Below are 14,956 nucleotides of genomic sequence, written 5' to 3'. Positions count from 1 at the left end.
TGATGTGGTAACGGTATCTGGCGGTACATGAATAACACCAACTAACTCTAATGAAGTTTTAAAGTACTGATGTGGTAACGGTATCTGGCGGTACATGAATAACACCAACTAACTCTAATGAAGTTTTAAAGTACCGTTGTGGTAACAGTATCTGGCGGTACATGAATAACACCAACTAACTCTAATGAAGTTTTAAAGTACCGTTGTGGTAACGGTGTCTGGCGGTACATGAATAACACCAACTAACTCTAATGAAGTTTTAAAGTACTGATGTGGTAACGGTGTCTGGCGGTACATGAATAACACCAACTAACTCTAATGAAGTTTTAAAGTACTGATGTGGTAACGGTGTCTGGCGGTACATGAATAACACCAACTAACTCTAATGAAGTTTTAAAGTACTGATGTGGTAACGGTGTCTGGCGGTACATGAATAACACCAACTAACTGCTGATGAAGTTTTAAAGTACCAATGTGGTAACGGTATCTGGCGGTACATGAATAACACCAACTAACTCTAATGAAGTTTTAAAGTACTGATGTGGTAACGGTATCTGGCGGTACATGAATAACACCAACTAACTCCTGATTAAGTTTTAAAGTACTGATGTGGTAACGGTATCTGGCGGTACATGAATAACACCAACTAACTCTAATGAAGTTTTAAAGTACCGTTGTGGTAACGGTGTCTGGCGGTACATGAATAACACCAACTAACTCTAATGAAGTTTTAAAGTACTGATGTGGTAACGGTATCTGGCGGTACATGAATAACACCAACTAACTCCTGATTAAGTTTTAAAGTACTAATGTGGTAACGGTATCTGGCGGTACATGAATAACACCAACTAACTCCTGATGAAGTTTTAAAGTACTGATGTGGTAACGGTATCTGGCGGTACATGAATAACACCAACTAACTCTAATGAAGTTTTAAAGTACTGATGTGGTAACGGTATCTGGCGGTACATGAATAACATCAACTAACTCTAATGAAGTTTTAAAGTACCGATGTGGTAACGGTATCTGGCGGTACATGAATAACACCAACTAACTCTAATGAAGTTTTAAAGTACTGATGTGGTAACGGTATCTGGCGGTACATGAATAACACCAACTAACTCTAATGAAGTTTTAAAGTACCGATGTGGTAGCGGTATCTGGCGGTACTTGAATAACACCAACTAACTCCTGATGAAGTTTTAAAGTACTGATGTGGTAACGGTATCTGGCGGTACATGAATAACACCAACTAACTCCTGATGAAGTTTTAAAGTACTGATGTAGTAACGGTATCTGGCGGTACATGAATAACACCAACTAACTCCTGATGAAGTTTTAAAGTACTGATGTGGTAACGGTATCTGGCGGTACATGAATAACACCAACTAACTCTAATGAAGTTTTAAAGTACTGATGTGGTAACGGTATCTGGCGGTACATGAATAACATCAACTAACTCTAATGAAGTTTTAAAGTACCGATGTGGTAACGGTATCTGGCGGTACATGAATAACACCAACTAACTCTAATGAAGTTTTAAAGTACTGATGTGGTAACGGTATCTGGCGGTACATGAATAACACCAACTAACTCTAATGAAGTTTTAAAGTACCGATGTGGTAGCGGTATCTGGCGGTACTTGAATAACACCAACTAACTCCTGATGAAGTTTTAAAGTACTGATGTGGTAACGGTATCTGGCGGTACATGAATAACACCAACTAACTCCTGATGAAGTTTTAAAGTACTGATGTAGTAACGGTATCTGGCGGTACATGAATAACACCAACTAACTCCTGATGAAGTTTTAAAGTACTGATGTGGTAACGGTATCTGGCGGTACATGAATAACACCAACTAACTGCTGATGAAGTTTTAAAGTACCAATGTGGTAACGGTATCTGGCGGTACATAAATAACACCAACTAACTCCTGATGAAGTTTTAAAGTACTGATGTGGTAACGGTATCTGGCGGTACATAAATAACACCAACTAACTCCTGATGTAGGTGGAGTCATGATGCTTTTCACTTTTTCATCTTGGTGATCATCATAAGCGGAGAAAGAGCAGCAACACATGAGAGATTAACCTGTAACATTCTGCTTCTATTCTCAAGTCAAACGGATGGTTGCTGGTTCGATCCCACCGTGTGTATGCCATTGCAACATTTGACGTTTTACGTGCAAATTCTACCAAAATTGCTGAAATGGACTGCCAACAAACAGCCCCCATTAAAGCTGAAAACAACGACACAAACAAAAACAAACCCTGCCATAGTTATTCTGTATGACAAACCGCCACTTGCTATGTAAATATAGCCACTCATGTGGAAGCATGCTAATTTCTTAAAGTCCAAACTATGCGGTGATGAAATGGCACATCGGAACAGAGCCTCAACGTCTGGTGAAAGTTGTTGTTCTTGTATGAGCCCAAGAAGAACAAAACACACAAGTTGGTCCTTTGATGCTGGATGAACACATGTCAAGCACATTTTGTTGACTTTCAGGCGTCTGGGGTCTGTGTGCTTTAAGAACGGGACCATGTTCAACTTTTCATCTTCCATCTGCACGATTAAACATGCCATATTCTGGGGGGGGGTCAGTCTGAAGTTCACCTGGCTGGGCGACAGCAGGTGGATGCCTCGGCTCTCTACTCCTGGTCGTAGTTAGGATATTTCAACTGGTACACTTGCTCACATCCTAATTCGCTCCAGTCCTACTCGCCTCTGGGGGGGCACAAACTAGACAAAGTAAATATCAGTACCATCTCCCGAACACAAACGTATCGGCGTCAATAAGATAAAAAGACATCTGTACTTTTTCTCAATAAAGTCCTTTAAAATCCCACCGTCTTGCCTTCCTGCAAAGCCATCTTCCACGAGCTTTCATTTTCCACCGCTTGTATTTTTAAACACAGGAAATTCATTCCTCACTAATTTGATTAGTACTCGCATTGTCCCGCCCCCCCTCTGCTTTTTTGGACAGTTTTATGGTTCCTCTGGCACTGAAATGGGACCCCATGGAAGAATCCTCCAGTCTTTAAAAGACGCGCAGCCATGAATCTGAAGGGGAGTTTTACAGGGGGGCTAAAATGCAGGATTGGGAAACGGATCCAGGAGCCATTCAGGGAGGGACAAAGGAGGAGTGGGTCCAGGATTTTAGGAGTGGGGATACAGTAAGAGGATCCGGCAAAGCCCTGTACTCTCTTGAGCCCTGCAGCGTAAACAAACAGCTGAGACAGAACGGGGTAGAGGCTCCGACACGCGCACTGAACCACGCACACACACACACTAACCCCCCCCCCACACACACACACACACGGGCAATCAGAGCAAGGCAGCCCAGCAAGGCATGGCTCACCTCGGGGCAGCCACAATGACAAAGACTCATCACATTACTGTCTCTCGTTTCATCAGCTTCAACATCTGACGGGCGGGAGGCTCACCACTTCACCAGCCAATCATAGCTGTCCATTGACTGGCTCCCCCGTTCACCGCCGATTCATCATACGGAGCCCCGGGACCGCCTGCAATGCGATCGCTCCTCGCTAGTTCTTCGTGCTAACCGCCACCTTCCATGATAACAATGAAAGTGACTCCCAGTGATCCCAGGTACATTTGTGGCCCTTTGTGAGGACGCGCTATTTTATTCACGCAATCGCTCCTCTCGCGTGTCATCAATAATGATTAAAGACTAAAAAGGATTTGTTAGAAATTGTGCAGTAATACTGCAGAATAGAAGTAGAAATGGATCAGGATGGCACCCTCGTCCAGCCCGAGTACGCCCTTATAAGGCATGGACATAACGCCACCCTCTTCCTTTGTTTCTTCTGATGAAATATCATCCATCTTCCACATCCTGTATCGCTGGAAAGCCAACTACAGCGAGTATCCATACAAAGTTTCTTTTTTATTTTCTGATTGATGATTCCATTGCCCACTACAGTAAAAGTACAGCAAGTGATTTTCGGCAAAGACGTGAGGTGAGAACATTCCACAAAGAAAGTAGCCCTGCTGAGACCTTCTTTGTGAGCCACTCCAGGGAGCGGCAGCTCGGGGGTCGTGGTAGTACCCTCCATGAACGCTAGATGGCGTAGTTCCACGTCCAACAAGCATAGGAGGTCCCAAACAAAGGAACTCTCATCAATCCTGCTCTCACACTTTTAGCTGTCACATGTTGACACAATATTTCTCACACCCAGGCTGACTTGTTCAGCTCCTCCGAAGCTTCCATGAAGCATACAAGCAAGTGTAGAAGGAACCTACTTGCACTCCCGGTCCTCCAGGTCAAAATGTGGATTGAAGTTGATGAGGATCCGCTGGTGGGGGCCGGGGGCCGTGATCACCCACGTGCAGCGCTGAGAGGAGGCGTAAGACATGGGGTACCCGGGAGAGGTGAGGTAGTTGGCGTTGGAGATTCGGATGTTGCCTCCACATTTGTCTGCAGAGGAGATGAGATCAATGCCGTGGACACAAAGAGACAATCAGCAGACGCAAACAATCAACAAGATCCGAGTTCGGCAGAATAAACACTTGGGATAATTCCATGTTCGGATTATGAGGGAGACGTCAGATTGTGACGTGCGTCTGCAGTGAAGGGTTGCAGAGAGACCTGATGTGGACTTTATTATTAACCGCATCCATTCCTACAACGCTTCCATTTTGACATGAAATACATGGTAGTCTGCAGAGGAACGCGTTGGGAATGAAAGGAGAATTAGGAAAACATAACGAAGGAAAAGCTGCCATGAAAGGCAAACAACATAAAGAGGGTAGAAGCTTGATCATTCAGGGATTATTTTTAGTGTGAAAAATGGCTTAAAAGCTGAAACAAAAACACACGTTCAGCCTGCTGCAGTTCGGAAGGTTGAGAGTACTTCATGTGGCAAGGTTCTACATAAAATACTCCGATAGAGTTGCTCAGCTATGAGGAGGGAAGTGCTTCTGGTTGGGATTAAATACGATTGGGCAAGGTTAGAAGACATAAAAATGACAAAGAAAGGCCTGCTAGATAGGTCAAAGAAAGGTATAAAATGGCCAAAGGCCACATGAAGCTATTCCGCAATCAAACATTGGATTGGGGAATTTTTCCCAATTGGGGTATTTTAGCTGATATTTGAATCTGAATAAATAAATGGCGGAAATGAGGAGACTGCTGCACAGTTGAGGAGGTTGAGAGTGTAGTACTTCATGTGGTACATTTATACATGAAATACTCTAATAAATACAATTCATCAAGGTTAGAATTCCTTAGAATTCCATCTCATCGAAATGTCAGAAAACATAAAAAAATGAAAAGTAGCCAAGGAAAGATGCCATAAAACTGACACACCACATAAAGAGGGTGGCCTCTTTAGAATTATTCTGCTAAAAAACCTGATTCACATTTTTAGTTTCAGGAAGGTTTTAGTTTATTTTATATTTTAATCTGTAAAATGTCTCAAATAAACGCAGAAATTCTGAGTCTGCCGCACAGTTTGGGAAGTTAAGTGCAGGGTCAAGGACTCAAATACTTCTTGTGATGAAATTATGAAGGAAATTGGAATTGCGTCTGATTGGAATTGAGGAAAAACATTTAAATATGATTCAAATTCATAATTTATCCGAATAAAAGAGGATGTCGTCCTGAAGGAAGGAAGTGTTTTTGGTCCTAGTTGCCAGAAGGTGAGGTGGGCGTTTGCCAGGGGGATCAGCGTGGATCACACTGGGCTAATCTTTTAAAGAAATATTGGGATTAGTTGCCTGGCAGAGTGCATAAAGGGATTATTTATATAGATATCAGATGTCACACTCACCATTTTTGAAAGCCTTGGCCACCGAGAGGATTCCCATCAACAGGATAACGACTAATCCACAATGCATCCTTGGTTTGTCTCCCCAAAAATAAAAAGAGAAAAAGAGAAATCCCAGATAAACTCCCCCAGAAGCCTTGGCGTCTTGGCGGCCCCCCTTTCCCTTGGCAGGGGCACAGGCGAGAAAAGATGCAAATGAAAAAGTGCGACTTGACGTGAAGCAGTCGAGGCAAGATTCAGGTCTCCAGCATCCTGTCGTTCAGATCCTCTTCCCTCTCGCATCAGCCGGCTGGGCTCTTCTCTCCAGCACCGAATGGGCCATGTCCTCTCCCCACACCTTGTATATATGTCAAGAAATGATCCACTCCCACTTTGACTCCTTATTTAGTCAATGAACGGGTTGGCAGGAGGCACTCCTGAGCTGTGGAGAGGAGAGAGGAGAGAGGAGAGACAGGTTTAAGGAGGTGAGAGCAGGTTGGAAAGGGCGCTCCTCTTATCCCCAAATCAGTCAAAACTCCCAAAAAGACATTCTCCTAAAATAACAAAGGCTCCTTTACGGGGTGATGAGCCTTTTCGGCCTGGCTACAAACAGCCAAAGTGCGTGGAAACCAAAAATGTGTCTTTTTATGCGTAAAAGCGGCGCTCTGACCAACAGAGCAGAGGTAGTCTATTGGGTGCGATGCCTCTCTCCGTACCATTTTTACTAAAACCAGCAAGGCAGCGTCCATGCAATATCGGAGAACGGACCGTCCATCCGTCCATCTAAAATAAACTGCTGTAAAGCAACACATGACATAATCCATCAAAAAGGTCCGCCTGTCGTCCGAAACCTCAAATGTGCAATTTGTACACCTGAACCAATAAAATGGGCATCTTTGTGCCACATTTTACACGCACCGGTAGTTCCCAAGACGGGAGACGGCAGAAGCGGACACCAAAAGCACTCTTTTCTCATTCATAATGTAGGAACAAATGACAGTACTCGCCTTTTTACTCCGGAATAAGAACACAAACGGCCTGTGTTCGCTAATTCAACAACGCTAAATTCAAAAATTCTAAAGAAAAATCATGCTCTTTTTGTCATTTCATCATTTACGTGCCCACAAAAGTAGCAAACGTGCCTTTATAGTATTTTAATAGTACTAATAAAAATAGTATTCACCTGTCTTGCAGCGCCTTCGTACGATCCACCTTCTTCCAATTTCTCCACAAATAATGCTAAGTCTTCCTCAAAACAAGGCAAAAGAGACTTCCTACAAGTCTAGCCTCCTTGCCTCGCCTGCTCCGAAGGAGGACCACAGTACAATTGGGTTCCGTTTCTATTTAGTCCCGCGTAAAGACACGCAACCAAAGCCCGGGGACTCCTTCCCTCTCCTCCCCGCATTTAGACGCGCTTCGGCGGGGTCGCCTCCTTCAGCTCTCCCGCTCCTTCCCGCTTCAGCCGCGTCTCCGCCGACCACGCCGAGCCACAAAAGCCACCGAGAGGCTGAAATTGACAAGAAAAAGTTACCGATGAGTCCCCTGCGACCTCCCAAACCGTCGGTCTCCTCCCGTCTGGCTTGTCCTCCGCGCGCCGCCGCAGCCGCTGCTCGCACTGACGGAACACGCCGAGGGTTTGAGTCCCTGCCAGCATCACACACCCCCTTTCTACCAGGGATGAGTACGCGGCCGTGCACACGCGTGGGGGTGCGTGAGTTCACGCAGCTGCCTTCTTAGGAGCCCGGAAGCATTTCGAAGCTTTCAGGTAAAGGAAGTGCTGTTAAAGGTCGGGAGGCACATTCAACGGAATCTCTTGCTTTGGATCACACACTAATGTGCACTTTCAACCTCTATGACAGTGGTGTCCAAAGTGCAGCATGGGGGCCATTTGAGGCCCACAGCTCCTTTTAATACGAGCTACTCTAAGAATGTAGTGAATACTTCAAGGCCATCGGAACACCAGAGGATCCTTTCCCAACAGTCATGTAGCATGGCCCACGGGCCGGAAATGGATTCAACACTTTTTATATTTATTTATTACCAAGAAAAAAAGTGTCGTCATTAAAATCTGGTTATTTATGTCAACTCCTGTGGTCAAAATATGGAGGTGATGAATGAATAAATTGTTGTTTCATTTTATGGGCCTGCAGTGTTTTTGCTCCAGCTCATAACAGCTTTCATAATAAATGTATAACTTTAAAAATAATATATATATAACATGAATAAATATAAATCAGAGGTCAGACACCCCCCTTCAGCTTCAAATAAGAAAATAAAATAATGAAAGTGTCCTCCTGAAATCCCCCTCTGCAGCCTGGATCTGCGTGCGGACCCCCAGGAGCATGTCTGGTCACGTCCAGCATCCAGCCCATATTTTGGTCAGGTAAAACTCCTGGAAGCTGTCACACCATCTCCTGACCTCCTGGGAAATGATGTCATTAGCTGCTGTGCCGGTGGGGGCCTGCAGGGGGCGTCCGAGGCAGTGCAGCTCGGCTGCCTGACAGCTGCTCTCCAGACAAGCGCGTTCGCCATTTTTGGGGTCTGGAGCTTAAAGACTACATCCTGTATGCGTGTTAATCGGACCCTACACGGCCAAACGTGTTGAAGCGTCAATAATGCGGGCGACAGGAACCCACTTGATGGATGAGACCCTCTCCAGCTTTTGTAGACTCTTCCAAAGGGTTAATGATAGATTAAAAAAACTACTGCGGTACAATCGAGCAAGATAAGGCTGCGGTTTTTTTATTCCTAGAGAGCGACTTTATTGTAATAACTCCCGTCTTCCCGATAAGGCCAATGTTAAAATGGAGGCGGCATCTCTATCAAAGGCAGCCTTTGGTGTCCTGGGATGAGACGGGAATAATGCCGACAGTCGTTTCACAAGGGGACCATATCCGAAATGGGGGCTTGATTGTCCAGGAACAATAAAAGAGCAATTTCAAGGATTTGCTCTGTCTTACATGGCCCCAATAATCTTTCCGAGAGCCGGGTGAATAATTACTTCTGGTAAAAAAGCAGACATTTTTATTGCTGCTGAAAGCGCTGGGTTTGATTTCATTAGCTTTTTTTTGGGCAAGTGAGCTGTTCAGGTTGGAAGTCTTTGGCTCAGCGGGAACATTCCCAGCTGGATTTCCCATTGAAATATAGACTTTTTCAGACGCATCCCAACAACCTGGATGCAAGGAAATACTTGGGATGAGAGGTTACGCCAAGGTTTGGGATGAACGGAAAACAAGGCCAGTGACGTCAATCTGCACCCCGCCCCCAGTTTCACGGGTTCTACCTTGGCCCGTGTGCTCCCTTGTGCACTCAATGAGCACCTGGACCCCTCCCAGACCCAGTGTCAGCCGTTCTCACGTTTGGCTGCAGTTCCAATGACTTTGTGGATTATTTCAAGGTTTAGGAGTCATTTTGCACACGGATGTCTGCCATTTATTTTTAGGAGTGATTGCATGACTGAAGCGGTGTGTCTATCACGGAAACGGGTGGGCTTGACTTTGACTAGTTGTGTTTTGGTGTCTTATGAATATGTTATTAAGAATATCCACGGAATTGCAGAGCCCTGTAGATGTGAGATAACACCCCTATAGTCACATTTACACTCCTTTGCTCACATCACATTGCGCAGACTACAGGATCACTGCAGCTACTGCTAGCATGGCAAGCTAACTAGTTAGCCTCTATATAATTATTCCAAACGTCAAGTGTTTCAAATGGATTGGAGAGGAAAGACAAAAAGGAAAAAACTTATCACTTGGACACGGAAGGAGATGACAGCCTTTTTTCCCACCCCCTTTATCTCGGCCATGGTGCGTCCGTCTCGGCCATGGCGTGTCCGTCTCGGCCAAGGCACATCCGTTGCGCTGTGCTGGCTCAGTCGCCATGCGGTAAGAAAGTCATGTGATCTAACGTCATGTCTCGTGACCACAATACTCCATAGAACTGGTCCACCACCAAACAGCCATCATTTAGTAGTTCATGACTTTTTGGGAGTATTTATGGGGCGGTTGGAAGTGCGAAGCAGCGAGGGACGCGTGTAGTAGGCCGTACTCCACCATGGAGCAACATGATTTCATGTATGTTTTAAAAACATGACAGAGTGAAGCCGTGAAATTAGACCTACGGAGCGGCCAGGGACGGCTCTCTCTCTCTATCCACCCACGAGGCTTGTTTCCCTTGACTGACGTCTCTGCATGACAGTCGGTCACAGCATCCTCGCGTCGTCCATGACAAGCACGGCGGATGGCGTGGACATGGTCCATAAAGCCGTCCCAGCACAAAGACACATGTTGCTTGTTACTAAAGAAATACTTCACGCACCAGCTTTCAAAAGGCTTCAAGCTGGGAATCTTGGATCTTGTTTTCCAGAGGAATGTCAAGCGTACATGTGGAGTTTTAGAAAAAAAAAAGGGGGGGGTGAATGATAAGCTGGAGAAACAAAGTAGAGAGGATGATTCTATATTGGTTTACTGGCAGAGCTTCCGGGCGCCAGTAGAGACCCGAGTGGGTGACAAATCGCGGGGCGGAGGTGGCGGGCGTGCGGGGAGGAGGCGCTACACCCCTCAGTGATATCACACGCTGCAGAAGACAGCGAGAGGTGAAACTAAGTGTGAATCAAATCAGCAGAGGGCTGAATAAAGTGCATCTGAATTTTGGAAACATTATGGTAATAGTTCAAGAGCATGAAACAATTTCATGGGGGTTGGAAGACGAGGTTGGGGGGGAGCAACATAAGACGAGGGGGCGTGGGGAGATGGCATAGTGCAAAAACAAAGAAAGGGCCTGATTGGAAGGAGACACATTTACAGTGACATTTAGCCAAGCAGCAAAGATGTATGAATAAATATGCATAATGTTGCCGGGAAGCATTGAGAGCTTCTCAGGGGTAGAGGAGGGTGCGAGAGACTGCTCCTGAATTAATGATGAGGCAGCCGACTGTCAGTCTCGGCCTGTGCATGTGAGTCCGCACATGTGACGCCATTTAACAGTGTGTGTGTGTGTGTGTGTGCGTGCACAGACACACACACAAACTCACTCTTGCAGCACCCCAATTTCACATCATCGCTGATGGAAACGATCCAATCCTTGATACCTAATCAAGCCATCTTTTCCTCTTTTTTCCAGGCACCAATTTGATGTTTAATTACATGTCGGAAAAAAAAAATCGCAGCTTGGAATTTTTTTATTTTATTTTTTACTTTTAAGATTGTTAATGTCTGCATTGAGTTCATTTGCCAGGAAGAGATAATGAATATTGTCCTGCCCATCATCATCATCATCATCAGCCCCAGAGATGAGGGAAGTGTGATCCAGGAGGGAAAAGCTATGTAGGTCAGAGAAGCATCGCACTGGGATCTTATTGCTTGGAACCAGACGCTGCTAAATAAAATGTTGATTGTCGTCTATCAGGGGTGTTCAAAGTGTGGCCCGGGGGGGCCATGCAGCCCACGGCTCTTATTGTAGTGGCCCTCGGGACATTCTAAACATAATATTGAGCAAGAAAAGAATGAGGAGAGTAATGTCAGAATATCAAGAGAAGAGAAATTGTCCTCATAGCAAGAGGAGTTTAATGTCGTAGCGTACGTAGCCAATGGGTGTTCCGAGTTGACAAGTCCTATTTCTGTCACCCGAGCACCCCAATGATGGGTTGTCAATGCGTCCGGTCAACTTTCAGCAAGACAGATTTGCCCCTTGACCAATCATCTTCATCATGAGTGGGATAATAGCTGATGTCCCAAGGAGGACAACGAAATGAATAAAGTGCTTTGTTAAGTGCCAGGAGCTTCAACAGGCGGTAAACCCAACCCCGCCTCTGGCCGTGTACCTTCATCCAGCGAAATGGAACCTGAAACAGCAGCGCAGTGAGCCCAGAGTCCCGGCAATTAAGGGGAGGAAATCCCAACAATGGCGGACCTGCCTTGATGCCAAAGATAAGCTGAAATGGTGAGACGGGCAAGTGAGGAAGATGAGACGCCGGGCTTTGTATGGGTGCGCTGCTGGAGGGGTGGGAGGGGCCACAGTCAGTCAGTGTGTTTGTGGAGTGGATATAGTACGTACAGTATCTGTGCTCTTCCTCGCCAAATTCGACTAACGCACCGTATCAAAGAGCCGCACAACAAATCCTCCCCATTAAAGCAACAATATATATCAATAAAAAAATACACGTTACATGAATAGCAGCAAGCAGCACAGGGGATGTCCTACCTGGACGGTATTGGTCGGGCAGCACTCTTCCAGGTGAAGGATGTTGGACAGCCTACAGCGAGACGATGCTCTGTGGTCCTAGCGTTTAGAACACAACACAAAAACGTTAGAACCAATCACGAAACATCTCATTACGAAACATCTTTTCAAACAGCGCCACTTCGGAAGATGTAAGGTTTGGCAACACTTGCCAAGTGTAACCTAAAAGCTCCCAGCCCAATCAGTGGACTGTGGGTCCAAATTGAGTACCGTCCGCCCAGCTGGCCCAAATTCCCCAGCAGAGCAGCAACCCAAGTCCAACATGGCTTGCCAGAGCTGCGATTAATTATGCATTAATCTCAACAACCGAATAGAATGTGTCCCAGTAAACTTGCTACTTCAGTCGCAGCGGGTGCCGTTGTAAAAATATGTTAACATATGTCCACATCACTTTTTTACCACCAACATCAATTGCCGACAAGAGAACAGGCGGCAACAAACATGGCGGACATGCTGCGTTGAATGTTTTCAAACAATATCGTTATGTCATGTTTTAACTTTAAACCACCCCCAAAATATAGTGGAACCTTCAAGGTCAAACAATGAACCTCGACAATGAACCGACGCCTCAGTTTGCGTACAATATGGCGTGTGTCGTCTTCAAGTCGGACCTTCTGATTTTGGATCTGCAGGTTCTTGTCGGTCAAAGTCATTGACTATCAGTCTTCAGTGATTTACTACAAAGTCTGACCCACATTTTTCATCAATGTTCATATTTGATATTTGCTACATGTCTACATTTGAAAGCATCTGGTCTAACAATAACTTGCATTGTTTTATTCATGTGTGCACGTCTCCAGGGTATTTAAACATTTATCAAAGAGAGAAATGAAGATGAATATTTGACCTTCCTCGTACACATTTTGCTCAAAGGGTTTTTCTAACATGTTTTCATTACGTCTTACTGTAACGCCACTCAAGTGCTTAAATCAACTGGTAATATTCTCACTCTTTGAAGCTCTTTGAATCTTTAACCACGCGGTTGCTCCTTGGGAAGTGTGCAGGGTATTGACGGCTGGAAAGGTTATTTCTTCCTGGTTGGTGGACAGCGTTGCTATTGGAGGAGCAGCCAATCACACGATGTACAAGCTTTTCTAATTCTATTCCGTCATCCAGGATGAAGGAAGAGCCCAGAAGGAAAGTACAGTTTTCCTTCATTTGGTTCTAGACTCGACCGTGATAAGTGAATTTACGTCTTTAAGTCTGATTCAACATTTATAGATGGAACAGCTTTGTACTTAGAACATAGAAAACCTGTTCATGACTTAGTAAATACCGGTTTTATCACGATTGGATCCCCATAGACATGAAATAACACCCCTATAATCACCTGGACACCCCTATTATTCTGTGTTGAAATCCCATTGCACAGGCTACGAGATCCCTGCAGGACATAAACGGCTACCGCTAGCATAGCAAACTGGTGAGCTACCTTGTTAGCCTCTCTAATTTACTTCATAAATTCTTTGAAACAGAGTGGGGAAAGAAGTACAAAACCTACCACTTCCACACAATATCAGAGGAGAACCACAATGCTGCATATTTATCTATATTTTTGGACCGAGAATAGCCGATAGTTAGCCACAAAGCAACAATCAATTATTAATTAACTATACCGCAACAATGAGGAAAGTGAAAGTTACGTTTGTGTGAGACTCTGGCTTGAAGTATGTTGATCTGCACTACTTTTATGTCTTGTTGTGCTGCGTGAGTGCATGTCCAGATGGCCTTCTATGACAGGCTGAGCGGATTGACGGAATCCAAAGGTGTAATGATAATATGTACCACTACTTTAATTTAACCTTATTACTAGAGGAGTGATACAGTATCAGATGATGTCAACAAAGGCGAGGTTGAAGTGTGTTCTGATTGGCCACCTTCAGTGTCTGTGATTCAAATGATTAACATCCCTGTGTTGCGTAACTCTTGGTTTTGGGTAATCGAGCAACCGTGTGGCAAACCTCCACGTGTGGAATCCTGTCAGTTTGACACCAGCAGACTCTAAAGGTGCAAAGATGAGACAGACTATTTGATAAGCACTTAATTTGAAGCATTTCTCCGCCATTATTGGAACCCTGGACAAACATACCAGGCTTCCCGTCTCCTGGCTGCCAGCTCACGATGACCCCTGAAGTTCTTTCCCTCCACTCTGTCAATATCCCGAGTTGTTATCCTGACTGCAAAGTGCTGCTGTCACTGCAGGAGCAAACTTACTTCTTTACACCGTGTCAGAGTGCAGCCCTCAGAGAAAGCTTCCTGTCCGCAGAGACAAATGGAGACGGACGGCGAGACAAAGAGAGGCAGCAGGGCAGAGGGAGAGAGGAGAGACAGGAACAGAAATATTTGCAGTCAAATGCAGTGTGTGTGGGGGGGGGGGCTACAGGTGAGAAACGGGAGCATCTCAAGCAGACGTGGGTGAAATACAGCTCTGGAATGGGATTAGCACATCACGTGTTCTTCCTTCCATTCACTGTAAAGATTGATTACATCAGCAGATAAGACGTTTCTGGACTGCAGACGACGAACCCCAGTTCCACGTTGTATGTGCTGGTTAACGACCGTATGAAGCGTTTGAAGATAGAGCGGCTATAAAGCCAGAGACGAGACACACGGCTGGGGACAATCGTCACAAGGTTTGTGCAAATGGCGTCCCGGCGCCAGAACACAAACACGCTGGTTGCAGCTCAGTGAATTCTTGTTAAATCTTATGTTAATTTGCCATTGGACGCACTCACTTTAGGATCTGCTGAAGTGTGAAACACCTCCGGCATTCCCCGAGCCCGGCTTCATCCAAGCGGATCTGATGCCAGATTATGACTTCCTGCTTGCTTTTGCTTCCAGATATTTTGTTTGCACAGATGTTACTTTGTCAGATTTACAACGATGTTCTAATTGTAGGTACGTAGGAGTGGGCCCCAGTCTGGAAGGGCTTTCGTGTCA

General features: G+C 45.2%; 1 protein-coding gene across 8 annotated transcripts in view; it reads right to left on the bottom strand.

The window, feature by feature from the left end:
• LOC131108420 (neuropilin-1a) overlaps positions 1-14,956 on the bottom strand; it is a 68,160-nt gene that overhangs the window by 49,783 nt on the left and 3,421 nt on the right. For 2 of the 8 annotated variants that reach the window (XM_078790544.1, XM_078790539.1), the window contains 5 exons: positions 14,106-14,272; positions 13,894-14,017; positions 11,978-12,055; positions 5,798-6,215; positions 4,269-4,443 (listed from right to left, as the gene is read on the bottom strand). In XM_078790544.1, coding sequence (XP_078646670.1) covers positions 4,269-4,443; positions 5,798-5,864 — 242 coding nt within the window. In that variant the 5' untranslated portion in view covers positions 5,865-6,215; positions 11,978-12,055; positions 13,894-14,017; positions 14,106-14,272. The other 6 variants (XM_078790540.1, XM_078790541.1, XM_078790542.1 and 3 more) reach the window with 6 other exon arrangements.

Source organism: Doryrhamphus excisus, linkage group LG5 (assembly GCF_037039965.1).
Source record: "Doryrhamphus excisus strain RoL-2023G ecotype Guam linkage group LG5, RoL_Dexc_Guam_v1.1, whole genome shotgun sequence".
Taxonomy (NCBI): domain Eukaryota; kingdom Metazoa; phylum Chordata; class Actinopteri; order Syngnathiformes; family Syngnathidae; genus Doryrhamphus; species Doryrhamphus excisus.
Note: the sequence above shows the minus strand (reverse complement) of the source record. Positions and strands in the feature narration are given on the sequence as shown.